This window comes from Fundulus heteroclitus, chromosome 5, assembly GCF_011125445.2.
Source record: "Fundulus heteroclitus isolate FHET01 chromosome 5, MU-UCD_Fhet_4.1, whole genome shotgun sequence".
Classification (NCBI taxonomy): Eukaryota; Metazoa; Chordata; class Actinopteri; order Cyprinodontiformes; family Fundulidae; genus Fundulus; species Fundulus heteroclitus.
Genome location: NC_046365.1, coordinates 17,859,034 through 17,876,133, shown reverse-complemented (window position 1 = coordinate 17,876,133; position 17,100 = coordinate 17,859,034). Strand labels below are relative to the sequence as shown.

Sequence of the window (17,100 nt, the reverse complement as noted above, 5' to 3'; positions counted from 1 at the left end):
TAAGTCGTCATGTTATATTACAAACTGTAACATGAAAGCAAAGTCCGTTTAAAATAGTGACCGTCTTGAATCGACCAACAGCAAAAAAAAAACACCCCCCGTTGGACCGTCTTGAATCGACCAACAGCCCCCCCCCCCCCCCCAATCTCACTCTCAACTGTAATCAAAAGTTGAGAGGTATGCCCATAGACATTATAAACTCATCTCCCTCTGTCCCTCAAGTTCCGGGAGTATTGGTTGTCCCACATACCAATCATTCTGACGCGCTCACGTAACGCCAGTGTGCGTGCTCGTTCCTTGTGAGTTTCCGCTGGCTGGTTGCGCATGCGCACTTCTAGTGTTTATGTATCCAGTTAGCTTAGTGGCTAGGTTAGCTTAGCTTAGCGGTTAGCCGTTTATAGTAGCTCCGCTGCTCTCACCATAGACTTTGAACATGACTGAGAGTCACAGCGAACCATGCTCATGTTTATGAGAGGAAGAGGAAGGACTCAGTAGAAAGAAATAAGACCAGAGTGGATTAGGGGGATTTTTTTCACGTGAACCCCCTGAAGAGCAAGGTAAGACAGTCTTGCGCGAGCGCAGTTATTGCAAAAGGAACTTGGGGAAACTTCCAGAAAAATTGCTGACCCTAGCTTTGAGCCTTTGACACATTTTAAGAGGTTTGACTGTATTTTCAAATTACTTTGTGACTTTGTGGATCTTTTTCATTTTAAAGTATATTATAGGTAAAAGTAGTGTGGTATTGTACGATACTGCTTCATCTTTAAATGTACTTGGATCCCATTTGTAGGAAAACCAGCTCTGAATGCTTGGAAACAAGGTCTATTGTGGCTGAATATGGGATGCAGATCCCTTTTCCTCTTCCCTTTTGTTGCAGATTAGGACAAAGTAGAGCCGTCTGGGCCAGCAGTCAGGAGCCGCCAATAGCCTCAAAACACAGGATGAGTCATTTGGAACATTCCGGAAAGGATTTTCAACAAGCCCTCCTCCTTCTCTCTTGTTTTTAATTACACACTATCCTATTCCTGTCTCAGGGCGTGAATTCCACAGGTAATCTAAGCTGCTAGGACGCACGTCACGAAGAGCTAACTGAGGAGCTTCTATACTTTAAAACATGTCCAAACTGCCAATACCCCCCAAACACACACTCCAGGAGAAGCACTTTAAATAGCATCTGTTGTACTTGGTTATCACACATCAGGTAATTGAGATATTATCTGCACAAGGCAGGATGCGTTCAACATGGCCCATTCTCATTTCCATTTGAGCTGAATCAGCCCTCTTTCTGCACCTCTTCCCCAATGATTAAAGCTCCTCACTCCTGTCAGCTAAAGGAAAACCAGCTAGTGCTCCAGCTCTGGCCACAAAACACATTGATTACGCTGCTGTTTCTCTGGGGCTGGAATTGTCCTTCACTTATGCTCCTCCTGAAAAATGTACATGTCAATAGGCTCGTACAGAGCCTTGCAGAAATATTTATTCCCTGAGAAATGTTCCTATGTTGTCAAGTTGCAAACACAAAAGTTCAATTTTTTTTTTTTTTATTGGGATTTTATGAAATAAACCCACCCCAAAGTAATCATATTGCAACATGGAATGAAAATCATTCATATCTTACAGTTTATTTTTTACAAATATAACTCCTGCAAATGTGACGTTTACTCTTTTGGTGTATGTCGCAACTAGCTTTTCATATCTAAAGAGATTTTTCCCCCATTTTTCTTAGTTGAAGCTTAATCAGATTAGATGTCAAGGATTTGTGGCCATCAATTTTCAAGTCTTCCCACAGATACTCAATTGGACATAGACTTCAACTGGACACTTCAAACACATGAATATGCTTTGATCTAGAATTTAAACCATTCCACTGTAGCACTGTATGTAAGTTTAGGTCATTGCCCTGCTGGAAGGTGAACCTCCGTAGCAGTCACAAGTCATTGCACCCTCTAATGGGTTGTCTTCCAGGATAGCCACATCTTTAGTTCCATCCATCTTTCCGACCAGCTGCCCTTTTCCTGCAGAAGAATAGCACACCCACAACCTAATGCTACCACCACCACATTTCTCAATGTGGTTGATCTTTTAGGAGTGATGTGCTGTGTTATAAATTGGTGCTATATGAATACACTAACAGACTGACTAGTAGACTGAGGAGCCATTTGATACAGGTGTGTTGGACCAGGGACATATCTAAAATTTGCAAAATACCTTGAGGACCGGAAGTCAAGACCCCTGTCCTAAACTTAATTGTTGAATCTGATCAATTTTCTTGTTGATGTTCTCAGTTTAGGTAAAAGTAGATTGTGAATGATAGATTGCACTTTATTCACTAATTAGATGACTTCTAAATGCAGTTGTTTGTGTTTTATTTAGGGGGTTCATAGTAAAAGGGGGTACAATATGTATCACACAATTTTCAGAGTATGTTTCTTCCTCTACTCCATGATAACTTTGTGTTAATCTATAACATAAAATCCCAATAAAGTATGTTTAAGATTGTGGTTGTAACGTGATGAATTGTGAAAAAGAATACATTTGCAACACACACACATGTTGCTTTGTGGTAGAACACCTTTGTGATTAACTTTGAGGTGTAGGTCGCCCTTTTCACGGACCTGTTAGTAATAAACGCAGCAACCTGTGAGAACTCACCCTGGTTGCAGGTCTTGCCGGTGAAGCCCGGATGACATTTGCACTTGTTGGGTCCCACGCACTCTCCATGCTTGCAGCCAGGCTGGCACACGGCTGTTCAGAGAGGATTCAGAGAAGACAAGAAAGATCAGTGCAGCATCCCGACAGAGAACTTGTACCAGAGCTGGTTGAAAAAGCACATAATCCTGCTGCTTTTCAACTTTCACAACCCCATCCAACATTAAATCATCTGTTTACTCCACACTGTAGCTGCAATAAGGCAGCATCATGTCTTATTCATATAGGAAATGTGCTTGTTTTGTTTCTTCTTGTGTGACTGGGTTATTATCATGATAATAATGGGAATGAGGAAATCCTTTTGAGCCAAACACAACGTATGGTCCAGCTTTTCTAGCCGTGCCTGATCTTAGAAAAATAAATCCTTTCTCCCTGCAGGTGAAAAGTGAGAAGTTTGACCTTTTAACACCCAATAACCTGTTCATTTGCTGGCTGCTAACCCACCACTGATATTTACACTGGCAAAGAGCTCACAAGGAATCACCAGGGAGGATATTTGAATATGAGACAGAAGCTGAAACAATGAAAGTACCCAAATAGAAGCTTTTAATTAGTTCCTGAGTAAAGAGCTGCCCTCCAGATTTTACACTGTGCGTGGAGGTTGATTATTTGAGTCTGAACAAAGACGAAGCCTTCCAGCTTCACTGGTTCGGTGTTCTATATCTTAGTGAGCTGGAGGCCTGCCCTGCTTATCTGTCTGCGCTCACTGCAGTTGCTGCTGAGCACGTCTGATAGAGCCAAGTGGTACTAATTTTCATTAAAAAGCTCAATTAATTATGTCATAAAAGGCAGCCATCAGAGGATTTAATTGTCACTGTTGTAAAAGAGTCGGTGCACATTAATGAGAGTGAGAGAGGAAGTGAGGAAGAGAGGCAGGGACTGTGGTGAAATCTGTTGGACTTTCTGACGGATGTACAAAAGTACCCAGACTGTATTTTGATGTAGCTACAGAATTTGCTGCTGACGCTCCTAAATATCACAACGTTTATTGAAATAAATCTGGCACGTGAATATTTTAAGTTTTGGTATCCTTCTTCTTGTGTTTAATCAGGAGGACAATTAGGTTTGCAGCTCAGGACTCGCTGAGAAATTTCGATTTAGCTTGCTTAGATGCTCAGAATTCAAAAAGTGCAGCATTTAAAACAATCAGTGGCTTCTGTTTTTTATACTTAACCGCACCAAATAAAACAAAATGTTTTATTAAGTCTCCGCATTGCTCAACGTCTCACATTTCTAAAACAGGACATTTAAAAGCTGAATTTCAGCAGACTGTGAGATAAACACACTTTTTCTACCGTAATTTCCCAAATATTTCTTATGAAAGGACAAAATTAAAGGGCCTGAACGCACATGTATCTTTTTATCTTTACATGCTGCCATCTAGTTCAAGTGAAAAAAAAAAGATCAGTCCATTGTTTTTTGTGAATCAGGGAATCACAAAATAGGAGCATTAACATCGGTATAGCCATTGTTGGCCCCAGTTAAATTTGTACCTTCATCAATTTCATATTGATATGAAGCTATTTTGTCCAAACCTAAGAACCTATAAATATATAATGTTTTATCCATGAATTAAACTATTTTCTTATCTTATTAATCCTTCTGCTGGGTTATTCATCACTAAACTAACTATATATATTTTTTTATGGTAGACTATAATGAAAAGACAAATCATTCCTAAGATGCTCACCAATTGGCAAATGGTTATGAAATGTTCTGTGGCAGACAGTTTGTTTTCATAGTTAAAAATGTCAATTAGAAAAAGAAACGTTTCTTTGGTAAGAAGTATAATGGAAGCAACTAGCTCCGTTTTTCATTTGGTGGAAGTAAATCTCAATTCACCCATGTTCAGTCAGGCATTATTGTTGAACATTGCTTTGATGACTGTCCAAGCCTGTATTCCTTCTGTCATCATGTCGCTTTAGCATTTCATCCACAAGAGTCTAAAATAGTATGGGCTTTCAGGGTAGTGGGAGTTCATCTAATGACCAAATGTATTTTTAGTTAATATGTTGTATGTGCACACAGTAAATGTAATGATGATAAAACAGTAATAGAAATTAAATTGTTAATAGAACCTTCATTCAACCATTTTGTATTAAACAATTTTTAATTTATAACATACAGTCACACTGTCCATTTTAAATGCTTAAAAACGCCTATTCACAAAATCTCAATTTACATTTCCGTGAATTGCCATTGAGTGAAGGACATGTCAAACCCTTAAGCACGCACACAGATTTACAATATTAGATCTGAAAAAGAAGCTTTGCACAATTGTTCAAACCACATTCAAAATGCACAGGGGGGTGAGGAGGGTCCTTAAACTGGAGTAGATAACATCTTCAGACTCATTCAACTTTATTGGGCTATTCTGTCAAAAAGAATGAAGGCATTGTTAAGCCACTTTGAGAGGTCCGTGAAATGACCTGGGTGTTCGCACACTGTGCATTAAGAGCCTACAGTTACAAATTAAAAACAGCCCTATTTTCAGACGGAAAGTAAAAGAGCTTTTCTGGATGTGAAGCATTAGTTTGTCAGACCTTGGTTTGGTTCAGACATAAAAGCAAGAAAGCCACTGATGTTTTAGTTAGACTGTTACCCTCTGAATTATTTTTGGTTAATTTTCACTTCCTACATGATGGAAGGATTTGATTAAACATCAACAGGCTTTACCTCAGAGTGCATTTTCAAGCCTCTGGTCTGCCAGAGAGCTCAGGGAAATGTCCAGTGCTCATTAACCACAGCAAAGGATGAGGAGGACTAAAAATGGCCATGCCAGCTGGTAGACCAAACATAGCATGTGGGATCCCACTTTCCTGTACACGGTTATAACATTTAGACAAAAACACGCACTCACTTTATCAGTCTTTCATTTGAACAAAGATATTTTTAACAATAATAAAGAAGTCTCAGAATAGTACGGGTTTTGTTACCTGATGATAAACATGTAGAATTTGTGTTTAGACGGATCTATTTTGTGTTTTTGTGATGAGGAAGTAATTCTTACTTGCAGTGGTCATTAAAAGTCTACATTACCCCTATTGAAATGTATTTATTTTATTTATTTAAAAAATGGAGAACAAGGTGAATGGTTTCAGATTTTTTTCCATCCTTAAGGTGACATTTAACCAGCACAAAACGTTTTTTTAAGACAGAAAAATATTAAATAAAATGATCTGGGTGAACACCTGGTTATTATACTAGGGGATGTGGCTGAGCTCAAAATTAACATTTTGTAATTTTCTTAATCACATCTTATGCTATAAGACATAGTCCACAAGTAAATGATAAAGCATCAGTGGAATCTTAGGTATCAGTCAGGATGAGTCCAAATAATTTTCAGGGCATAGGTTAAAACATCAAACACAGCTAAGACATTAGTCATCAGGTGAAGCAAATGTGTAAAACAGTGACATTATCAGGAAGTGGATGTTCTTCCATAATGGATATTAAAAAATTGAGTAGATCCTCTGCAAGGGTTCTTCTTTGCTGTAATGTTTCATCTCTTCTCCATGAGACTTCTTCAGTCTGAGGAGTGAAGGTAAACTCAGCCTTATTAGCAGCCTGTACAACATGTACTCCTCAGACTGAAGAAGTCTCTTGGACAAGAGACGAAACGTTTCAACAAAGAACAACTTATCCAGAGGACATACTGAATTTTGTTTCCTATCTAGATTACTGAGATGCATCAGGACATCCAAAATTTACAGAAATATGAAAAGAAAAACTTGTTATCAAGGAAAAACTGCCAAGGAGCCTACAGCAACATTAAATGATCTGCAGGCATTTCTGGCAAGTACTGGCCATGTTGTACATGTGTCAACAGCCTTCTGGTATTTTTCATATGTCTGGGCTATGGAGTAGGGTGGGAAAGGATGGAAGCCTTTTCCTTAGAAGAAAACATCTATTCCCTCTTTCATATATTTTCAAGTCAAAGTGTGCCGTGCTGATAGAGTCCTATTCGAACAGACCGAGTGCTGTAAAAATAAAAAGTGTTGCAAAAGCAAAAGTTCCCTCAACAAAGCCTTAACTTAACAGTGTGTACACATATAAAACCACATTATTTTGCCTTTTTGCCCTATAGTCAAGAGTCGTAGAAGTCACATCATAAATACTATTAAAAAGGTAGCAAAAGTTTCAAAACCATTTATCAATCAAGGTGTTTAGATGTTTTATATCCAGTATGATTATTACTTTTTTGTGTAATATAAAGTAAACCTGTGACAAAGTGGTTGAGATTATATCGATTGACCAATTGCCCCTTACGGATGCTCATAATTCATTTAATCTAATTTTATAATTAATCATAATGCTTTAGTTTAACAAAGCTGTTGTAACTTTTTTCGGCATACTATCCCTGGTCTCTATGTGGTAGCATTTTGTTAATGTTTACATCCAAGCATATGTCTTTTTTTTTAACACCATTGAATCTTTAGGTAACTTAAATTTCTGGTAAATGATTTCTGTTAATGTTTCTCTTTATTTACTCGCCACTATTTATCCATTTGTTCAGAGCCCACATCCAGCACATGTGTTTTGGAAAGGGCTGGCCCAGTATTTCCTGTTTGTATAGGTTCACAATGTCATGGACTGCATCATCGGGTTCAACCAAATGAAGGGTTTTCTTTTTTGTACAGTATTTATTTTTTTAACAGTAACATTTAGAGCTGTACTGTATGGAGGGTTATAATTTTCAAACCATGTAGTTTAGATGGGTTAGTAAATTAAACTAATACTAATTCCCACTACTTTGTATAGATTGTATTGTTTGGTTTATTTTCTATTTTTTTTCAATTTTTAAAAACCTGGGCTTTTTAAGATGGAAAACTGTGAGAGACAAGTATGCATCAACCTCCTTCTTATAATTGGCAGAAATAAAAATGTCTGTGAGTAAAATCCACCAAGATGAAGCGCAAATTGTCTGCTGATGCAGTCTACCTATCACCTTCCTTGACACTTGTTTTACACGCTCTTACAAAATGAAACATGAAACTAGAATACTAGAGAGACTGCAACCAGGAATATTTAATTTTCACTTTGCACATCTTGAAACTGTTCATACTTTTATCTCATAATTTTGTCATACAAAAAGCTAGACTGATCAGCATTGCTACTTCATAAATGCCACATCATGGTTAAACACATCTAGGTTTATGCTTTTAGGGTCAGATTAATATCCCAACAGGCTGACCAGATGAGCAATTAAACCTTAATAAGTCCCTTAAAAACAGCCATAATTTATGCTAGACAGGTTTTAAGCAAAATATGGCCTGCATAGTTTAATTTATTTGCATAGATATGAGGCCAGAAAGACATTCGCTGCTGGCAAGAGGAGTGAGGTGTTACTTAGTGCTGGGGGGGTTGGGGGTGATAGGCTATAAATAAATGAGCGAGTGCACGATTCAGAGGATGTGCCCCCAGCATTGCACGTCTAGTTAGGTTATTGCCAAAAAAATATGTGTGAAGCTAACCTTGGGGCTGGCACCTTATCCCGACTACTCTGTGAGTTAAGGCGAAGAAAGCTGCAAAACAAGTAGCCATACACACAAAAATGAAGGGCATTGTTTAGTTCTTAGGAGAACACAACAAAAACAAAAGGCAAGCATAAGAAAGCACATTCTAGTCAATTTATGCACAAGCAAACATGCCGAGGGAAAACACACATGCACAGTTAGGAGTCCTGGAGTCACACATATTCCGTGTTGTCTCTCAAAAGGGGTCATTTGAAAACTGACAGTACAAATTCTGATTATAATTGAGGTCCAGGATGCTTGAACAATATTTGAATGACAGAATATACACAAAATTGGCAAAAAAAAATGTTAGATTTTCAGATGATATAATTATGCACACCAATTATTACTCTTCAAGGCATCACTCTGGCCTAACCTAATCTTTTTCCAATGATAATCCAAATTTCAGTCATGCTAAAGCTCTGTTTGTAAGGTGCTTTTTTAATTTGGCAGAATAAAAAAAAAAACCTGGACACCACAACTTTTCCTAAGCTCCTAACTGCAATGGTTCTGACCTCAGGCTAGAGTCAAAAACAGGTTTATTGGTACCAACGGCAGCAAAAAGGCACAAACTAGCATCATTTTAGCCCTGACACTTGTTTGATGGAAAACCCTCATTTTGGAGCATCTTTCCTGTGAAAACATTACCACCTCTCCTCCACTTGGATACCTCAGAGTCATTTTCTCAGCTAACAATATTATTGGTTTGGTATATGCTTTTGAAATGCATCTCCGTTTGGTTAGACAGTGTTTTATTTCACTGTATGCTGATAAAATGGTTGTTTATTACCCAAAAAAAGCCCCTGTAAAAATGTTGCAGTAAACAGATCTAATGCTAAAGGTAGAATTGTGTCTTTAAAATGCTACTTTCGAATAAAATTGTTAAAAAGAGTATTTACTTTTCAAAACAGAGTGAAAAACTACCCAGATATTTTGGTCAAAGAACAAAGAATTTCAAGTAGTTTCAGAAGTTAAACATTTAATGCTGTGTCAGATTCCAGAGGTTTTCAGACTAAAGTAAAAAGTCATCTAATACATAGACTTTTCACGTAGCAGATTTAAATTCATTTGATATAACATCAGGTAAATATACTTTATGGATATGACACTCAAATATTCCAGGCAAGACAGGAAAAACTGCATCAGATTTTATGACGCTCTCAAATCAACATTAGATCTGTTAAAATTGAAATCTCTCTTTTTAGGGGTTTACTGTAGGAAAAAAAATCTAGAAGCTGTACATATGGTCCTTTTCAAATCTCAGCACACAGAAACATGCCAAGACATCTTTACCTTATGGCAGATAATGTGAACTCATAAAATAAAAGATAGTATTGATGTGTTACAATCGAAATCTTCAAAACCCCAAATAAGGAAACATCTGTATTATGTTCATGTACAAAATATTTCCTAATCTTAATGCTACTTTAACAAAAAGACAATATGATCTACTATTTAACCTTATTTTTAACAATATTTTGCTCTAAAATGTTTTTGTAGGAAATTAATGATATTTATTTATTGTATTGATTTTCTCTCAGGGTTTTTAATCTAACTTAGAGAACTGACTACAAAAAGAAAGCAAATATATCACTTAAGCGTAATAATTGTTTTAAAAGGTGAAGGTTAAAACAAAGGTTAAATATTTCCTGTTGGATCATAAAGCTAACCATTGAACTAGAGACCTATACACTATATAGCTGTTTTGCTTAATATTACTTGCACTTATTTTAGTAACATTGATGCTTTTGTAGTGCAGCTGAAATCCCTCTTTCACTGGATACATTTCCTGCTGTGTTAACCCTCAAACATTTCTTTGCAGATAAGTTTAATGCCCAGTAATAATGAAAGTAAGAACCCACGAGAAAGAAACCACTCAGAAGTCCCGATAAAAAAAACAAAAGAATTAATCTGAGGTCTCACTTTTCCTTTCGTTGCTCACTTGTTAGCTCACATTACCAATTCAAAAGTCTGGCTTTAATCCGGCCCACAGCATCCAAAGAAACAAAGCCGGCACTCAATCAAACTAAGTCCTGGTCTCCGAGGATTTGTAAAATCCACCAGGACCTCTGGGGAAATTATAACGCCTGATCCACGGAGATGAGGCTCAAACCAGTTCCTTCACACAGCGAAGGAAATTTGTGTAGTTTTTGCCTTTTTAGTATGGGAAGATCCAAGTCAATTCAGAAAAAAATGAAGGTGCAGTTAACTTCAAACATCTGGAATATGAGATATAATATATGCCCTGGTAAAGGTGCAACAGACAACTGCATTATCTGCTAGATATTCACCATACTGCTATTCTTCATTTATATCAATATAGTTTGACAAACATGCTGTAATGAGCCAATTATGGAAAAGACAATGTTAATTAACAGTTCCATGTGTTTTCATAGTCAATGCCAAGTGTAAATGAAACCTGATAGTGTTATACAGTCTAACTGGTAGAACTGGTGTATTTTAGGCAGGAAGAGACACGGAGGAACATTATCTTGTTGTGTATCATCCCCGAATAGATGTTAAGATATGTCCCTGGTGACTTTGACCCATTCTTGTTCCTAACAAGCCCTAAAACCTCGTGAGAAATTGCTCCAATAATAATAACACTTCTGTCTGCCTCTCTGCATTCAGCATTGATGCTCACAGCTTATGGAGACAAGTACAGTGATTTTATGATAACAGTCCTGAGTGGGAAGGCAATCACAATTTGCTAAAGGATTGATAATATTGCCGGGCACTCAATGCCTTTTACCCATGCACACTTTTTATGGATTTCTCTACATGCCAGTTGAAGCTGCAGCCTTTAATCACACATGCTGCAGTGGTGACAGGATGCGGTCCATTTTTAACTTGCATTTTCCACCGGAAATGTGTTGAAATTAGAACTTCATTTTGACCACGTTTAACCTTACAGTTGATTACATTATTTTTTTTAAAAAAAGGATGGTTACGAATGTGAATGTGGTTTCTCTTCTTAGGTTTTCGGTCAAAGTAACAAATAGGACAAAAACAACGTGAGAATATATCTTTTGAATCAGAATTAACTTTGATCGGCAAGTTTGTGCAGACAAACAAGGGAATTGACTTTGGTTCCACTTTGCCCTCATTGAAGACGTTTTAGGAATAACAGACTTGAATAAATTTCAATGTTTCATACCAGTTCAATAATTGTGCAATATTTTCTCTGGTATTTATCTTTTATCTTCTATTCTTGATGCTTCTTTAGAGCTATTTTTTAAAATTAGACTAGTTTTTCTTTTCATGGCTAATAATTGTGTATAATTGTGTGTTTGCCACTGTCACATCTGACTTTCCTTATTGTGGGACAATAAAGGAATTCTTATTTTATCCTAAAATGGCAAACGATTTTATTTGTATTTGTGTATACACAGTTTTTTTTACAAAAGAGGAAAACATGGTTGGATTGGTGCGAATATGCATAGTATTGATCTGGGCACTCTGTCAAGGATTCTTCAGCCTGGCAGAAGAATCTGTCTCTGAGATGCCTGTTTTTAGCAAATAGCGCTCTGTAGTGCCGACCTGAAGGAAAAAGTGTAAACAGTTTTTGTGTGGGATCTGCAGAGATGTTAGCTGGCCTTTTGCTGACCCTAGACCTGTACAAGTCCCAGATAGAGGGACGATCAGCCCTGATGATCCTCTCTGCAGAGCTAATTGTTTGTCGTAGATTGAAACTGTCCTGTTTTGTGGATGAACTCAATGGCACAGTTATGGATGAATGCAGGATAAACTGAATCATGGCAGCTCCTGTGGAAGGCTGTACTTCCTGGTTGCAGCAAGAAGTACAGTCTCTACTGGGCCTTCTGTCAAACAGAGTCTATGTTACCAGCTCGGGTCCCAAGAAAGAGTGGGACCCGAGGAAAGATCACTTCTGGAAGGATCCAGTTCCTAGGAAGGATCACTTCCTAGGAACTGGAGGTGACCCAGAGCAGACACAGTGGTGGTGAGAGTGGGGAGTGTTCTCCGGCTGTCCACCATCATTTCTACAGTCTTGAGCAGGTTTAGCTGGAGGCTGTTCTGACCACACCAGTGGGTCCACTGACAGGTAAAGCTTCTGGTGGAGGACATCTGGGTTGATGATATTGAAAGCCACGCTGCAGTCCACAAACAGGACGTCCCTGGGTAGTTGAGGTGGTGCAGAATAAAATGTGGCCCCAGGTTGACGGTATCATCTGCCAACCTGTTTGCCTGGTTAGCAAACTGCAAAGGGTTTCCAGCAGGGGGGGCTGATATCTCTCTCAGATGCAGCAACACAGGATTTCATGACCACATATGTCAGGGCTTACAGGGCTGTTGTCATTTAACCCTGAGATGGTGCGTTTTGTCTTTCCATTTTAACTTGGCTTTGCTAAATCCCACTGCGCCCCACAGAGAGACTAACTGGTGAAACTGGAGCTATTGGCCCTGGGCGATGCATAATTGTGCTTAAGTATGTACACAATTCCGATTTCTTTTTCAGTCTCTGAAATGATTTGCTCAATATGTTTGAGCTACGATTATAGGTTTTCAGAACATCTACAACATTACTGATGACATTAGCTTAAAACCAGAAGCAGGACTTGACCTTCCTTTGGTATTTTCTCAGACCAACTCGTTAAAAGGATATTTCATTACTTTATTTTTTTTAAATCTCTGATGCTTCTTTAAAGTATACAACTTGGTCTGTAGCCCAGGGGGTGTCATAATGACACCATGCTGTTTTAAAAGCCCACACTTCATCTGTTGAGGCGATGGAAACCATCACAGATGAACAACAAAGATTCAACAAAGACATCTTTACAATAATGCAGTTCCATCTCTGAGTGAAAGAGGTTTAGGTTTCAATAGAAATTGACTAAAATATGCAAATAGTCAAATAGTTGATGTGACGGTAAAATGCGATGACACTTGGTTAGGAGAGAGCTTCAACTGTGGCTTATCCTTACTGATAGTCTGTCACAGTGAATGAAGCTTCGGTCTTTGCTAAATCTCAAAGCCCCATGCGCTCTGTCTCTCTCGCTCCATCTGCCTGCCTTTCTGTTTGTCTCCATTTCCAGACCCTGTAGCAGCAACCACTTCTCAACTTCCAACCTCTAAACTATTTCCCTTACACTAAAGGTTTTTTCTTTTATTACTCCAAGTTCTCTCTGCCCACTACTCTTTTAGTTTATCGAGCTAAGGGGAGGGAAAAAAAAGATCATTGTTGATCCATTAAGTTTTTCATTATTTGAGAAAAGTTGCAGAAAACTGATTCCTGAGCTTTCTGGCTGAAAGTCACAATCCCATTGCTCCAATCTAATCTCTTTCATCTCCACGAAAGCCTACCAAGACCTGAAATCTGTGACGACCGCAGCCTCTCACACACACGCAGGCAAACACACACACACACACACACAGAGTTTGCTGATTACGCTCGCTTTCTTTCCAATACCTTCCAGCTTACCCGTCTAAGGCTTAAATCAGAACCTTGCTGACTTGATGGAATGCTGATTGTGAGTGAATGAATTTGAGCTGCGACTGGCGAGGAGCATTTGGAAGCATTAAGGCAAGCACTCATCCAGTGATTTGACTCAAAGAGGGGGGTAAAGTGGTGAAAGCAGAAGATCTGTGGTTAAGCGCAAAATCAGCTATTTTCTGCTCAACACCGAATATGTGGGACTCCAGAAGAACCACGAAAACATGCACACACACACTGCTGTTCGGCTGCACGTAGCAGGACTTCTGATTATCCAAGAAACGTCACCTCTGGTGGATTAGAGGGGACATTTCTTTAGATTTTAAAAACAAAAACAGAAACTTGAACAATTGTCATCTGAGTGTTAAATATAAAAACACGACTCATTTCTCTTTCCCCTGATCTAAGCGGTTCCAACGAACACATCTTCTTCTTGCCTTCTCAGCCAAGGTAAATAATGCATCTATTCTACCGTGAATTTTCTCAACATGAGAAGCTGTGAAGGCAAAGAGCCCGGTGCGTATCACTGGGAGGCACTGGGCACTGGGATGACTGCCTCGAGCCAGAATTACTGTGCAGCCTGGCCCAAAAGGAGCTGCTTTTGCCATTATATTGTAGCGCATCATTTTGTTGCTTAGCAGTCAGGACCTTTTAATGAGAAACCAGGTCATGTAAGAAAAAAAAAACACTTCCCCTCAAGCTACAAAATGAGGTCCGTATAATAAAAAACAATTAGCATTATAAGTTGGCTTAAGTTGTTGGAGTAAGAATAATATTAACATATTTCACTCGGATAGATCTGAGAAAATCAATGAGAAATGGCTCACAGGTGGATCTGGTGGAAATAATAACACAACTCTGGGGCCACGAAATTAAACAATGCTATTTGTGTTCTCAAGAACAATATGATAATGCAACAACTCCCTCAGAGATCGAGTAAAAAAAAAAAAAAGACTCTTTCACACTTTCACATGAAAATCAGGCTGCAGCACCCAACAGTATCAGCAGCTGCTTAAACCGAACGAGCACTCTGACATCTTTACCAAAAGAATTATAAAAAAAAATAAAAAATCAAAACACGCGTTTAACAAAAAGCATCCGGCACAACATAAATACAGATATGAGGATGAAATGAAAAAAAGTGCATAAATATATCATGCAGTCGCGATCAGCATGCAAATATATGAATCATGCAGGCCTTTTCCATGGCAGGAACTTAACAACCAGCGTGTGTTGGCACTCTGCTCCATGTCTCCTCCTGTGTTTTACAAACCAGGGGCCTCATGTATGAAAGAGTGCACAGCTCTGATAATAGATGTTGGCGGTCGGCAAAAATCCTGAAACTTGCGGCGCACAAAAAAATTCAGATGAACGAAGCTGTGTGTAGACGGGTCACCGCATCTGTTGCCTTGCTAAATCCCAATTTGTGTCTCATCTAAAATCTCACTGTAGTAACCCATAGTGACAATACAAATTGTTGATTCTAGTTTGTAAACTAGAGTTGCTTCCATAAGAGCAACGTCACAGCTCTATGCTTTGTGTTATTTCGCTTTAATTGAGCAGCTTGTGCAATCAGTCATCATGAACTCCACTGAGACTGGATCTTGGAGGCCGCACAGGCCTTCGGTTTGGTTGCAAAACTTAAACTATAACTCAATTTGGACTCTTCTACCACCGTTAAGCCAAAACATAGCATGACTAAGTCAGCAAAAGCTCAGTCAATGGCTTCACTCAGGAGTCTTCTGACTCAGCTTTTGCTGCCATTAAATGAGTGTACTCATTGCTTTTTCCAGGTGCTGAAATTCTAGTCCTTATCTAAAAAAAAAAGCCTTATCTATTCAAAATGAATTATAGGTTGGTAAATTCCCACAGTGGAAAAGGCATGTTTATGTATGTCAGTGCCCACATTCTTTGATAAATGTCCACAGCCAAGCAGCAAGAGCTCCAGGCATCTAGCCATGCAAAGGAATAGACGTTTGCGAATCAATCATGCAAATGTGTAACCCACTAATGTATTCACACCTTCTTGGGTAACTGTACGGGACAGCAGAGGGGATTTGCGCTGTGTGTACATCGTAAAGGTACGAGGCTAAAACACAACACAAACCTGTGGCATGGCATATGAGGAACAACAAAACACATCCTCTGGATCTTTTAAGCATTCGCTCAGTTTTCTGATGAATATGCACATCTTACCAAACCATGGACTGAGTACAAACCACCGGTGCTGTTTTCCTTCTCACAGTGCTAGATAAGGATTTTTGTTTGGTTCTGATATATCCCGTCTATCTTTAAATGTGTCCACCTGGAGTGATGTTGACTCCCTCGATGCGGCTATATCCAGCAAAAACATAAAAGCCAATAGACCCTACGATTTAAACCAGCCATTACCATAAATCTCTTCAGACAGACTGTACCAGACAGGGAAGACTGTGTGTTGTGACCATATATATGCATGTGTGTGTCCTTAGTTTAATAGCATCTTTGCCCCCAGCTTGAAACATTGCAACCTCATTAGTCCCATTAGCCCCCAGCAGCAGCGGCAGAAATGTTGGCACTCACGCTGGCAGTGACCCCAGGAGCGGCGCGTCCATCCCCAGCAGCAGTCCACCCTGGCCCCGTATCGACACAGGCCATTGGATGATGCCATCTGCCGAGGCCACCTGTGAGTGGATGACACAATCAGTCCTCAGCACGCTATGAAAAGGAGCCATTATTCACTATTCACAAAGATGTCATGGTTTCTATAAGACCTATGCCGTTTCCATGCGACAGTAGAAAAAAAATGGCAGAGGATAGTTTGCAATTGAATAGAGTTGAAATATATTGTGTTTTCACCCAAGCTCTGAATATGAATCTTTTTAATGATCATGTACTCAAGTGTTTATCATTCTGGGTTGTAAAACTGAAACTAAAAAGGAAATCATGGTATCACTTCCCCTCACTATATTTTAAGTATGTGCATAGTATGTAATAAAAAGTAAAAAAAATCTTTTTGAAAGCCCACCAAGTGCATTACAGTGCAGAAATAAAGCAAATAGCGAGAGCAAAGCAGTGTCAAGAACTTGCAATTTCACCTCAGGGCAAGACAATAGAAGAACCGCAGTTAGATCCAAGTCCATTATTTTCAGATCATTTCAATTTAAATGCTATGTAAGAACAACCACTTTTAAATACAATCATCAGGGAAATGAACACGTTTAAAAAAAATCTTGCCACTTACCTAATCTACAAAATTTTAAAAGCAGATAATATAAACCATTTATCGAAACAGATATAATGAAGAATATCAGGCCATATTTCCGCAGCTCGTATGTGGCAGATCACCTTTGCTTTCCGTAAGGAAATGTTTCAGCACATCGAATCATGCAGGCCTGTGTGACGGCAGACTGGAGATGTGTTCTGAAAGCCTGCCAGACTCGA

General features: G+C 38.8%; 1 protein-coding gene across 6 annotated transcripts in view; it reads right to left on the bottom strand.

The window, feature by feature from the left end:
- The window catches only part of npnta (nephronectin a), an 85,620-nt gene that overhangs the window by 54,926 nt on the left and 13,594 nt on the right, over positions 1-17,100 (bottom strand). For 3 of the 6 annotated variants that reach the window (XM_036137043.1, XM_012882211.3, XM_012882213.3), the window contains exons 2-4: positions 16,240-16,340; positions 8,184-8,234; positions 2,653-2,745 (exon numbers count right to left, since the gene is read on the bottom strand). In XM_036137043.1, the coding sequence (XP_035992936.1) occupies positions 2,653-2,745; positions 8,184-8,234; positions 16,240-16,340 (245 nt within the window). The remainder of the gene's footprint in view (positions 1-2,652; positions 2,746-8,183; positions 8,235-16,239; positions 16,341-17,100) is intronic. The other 3 variants (XM_012882212.3, XM_012882215.3, XM_036137044.1) reach the window with 2 other exon arrangements.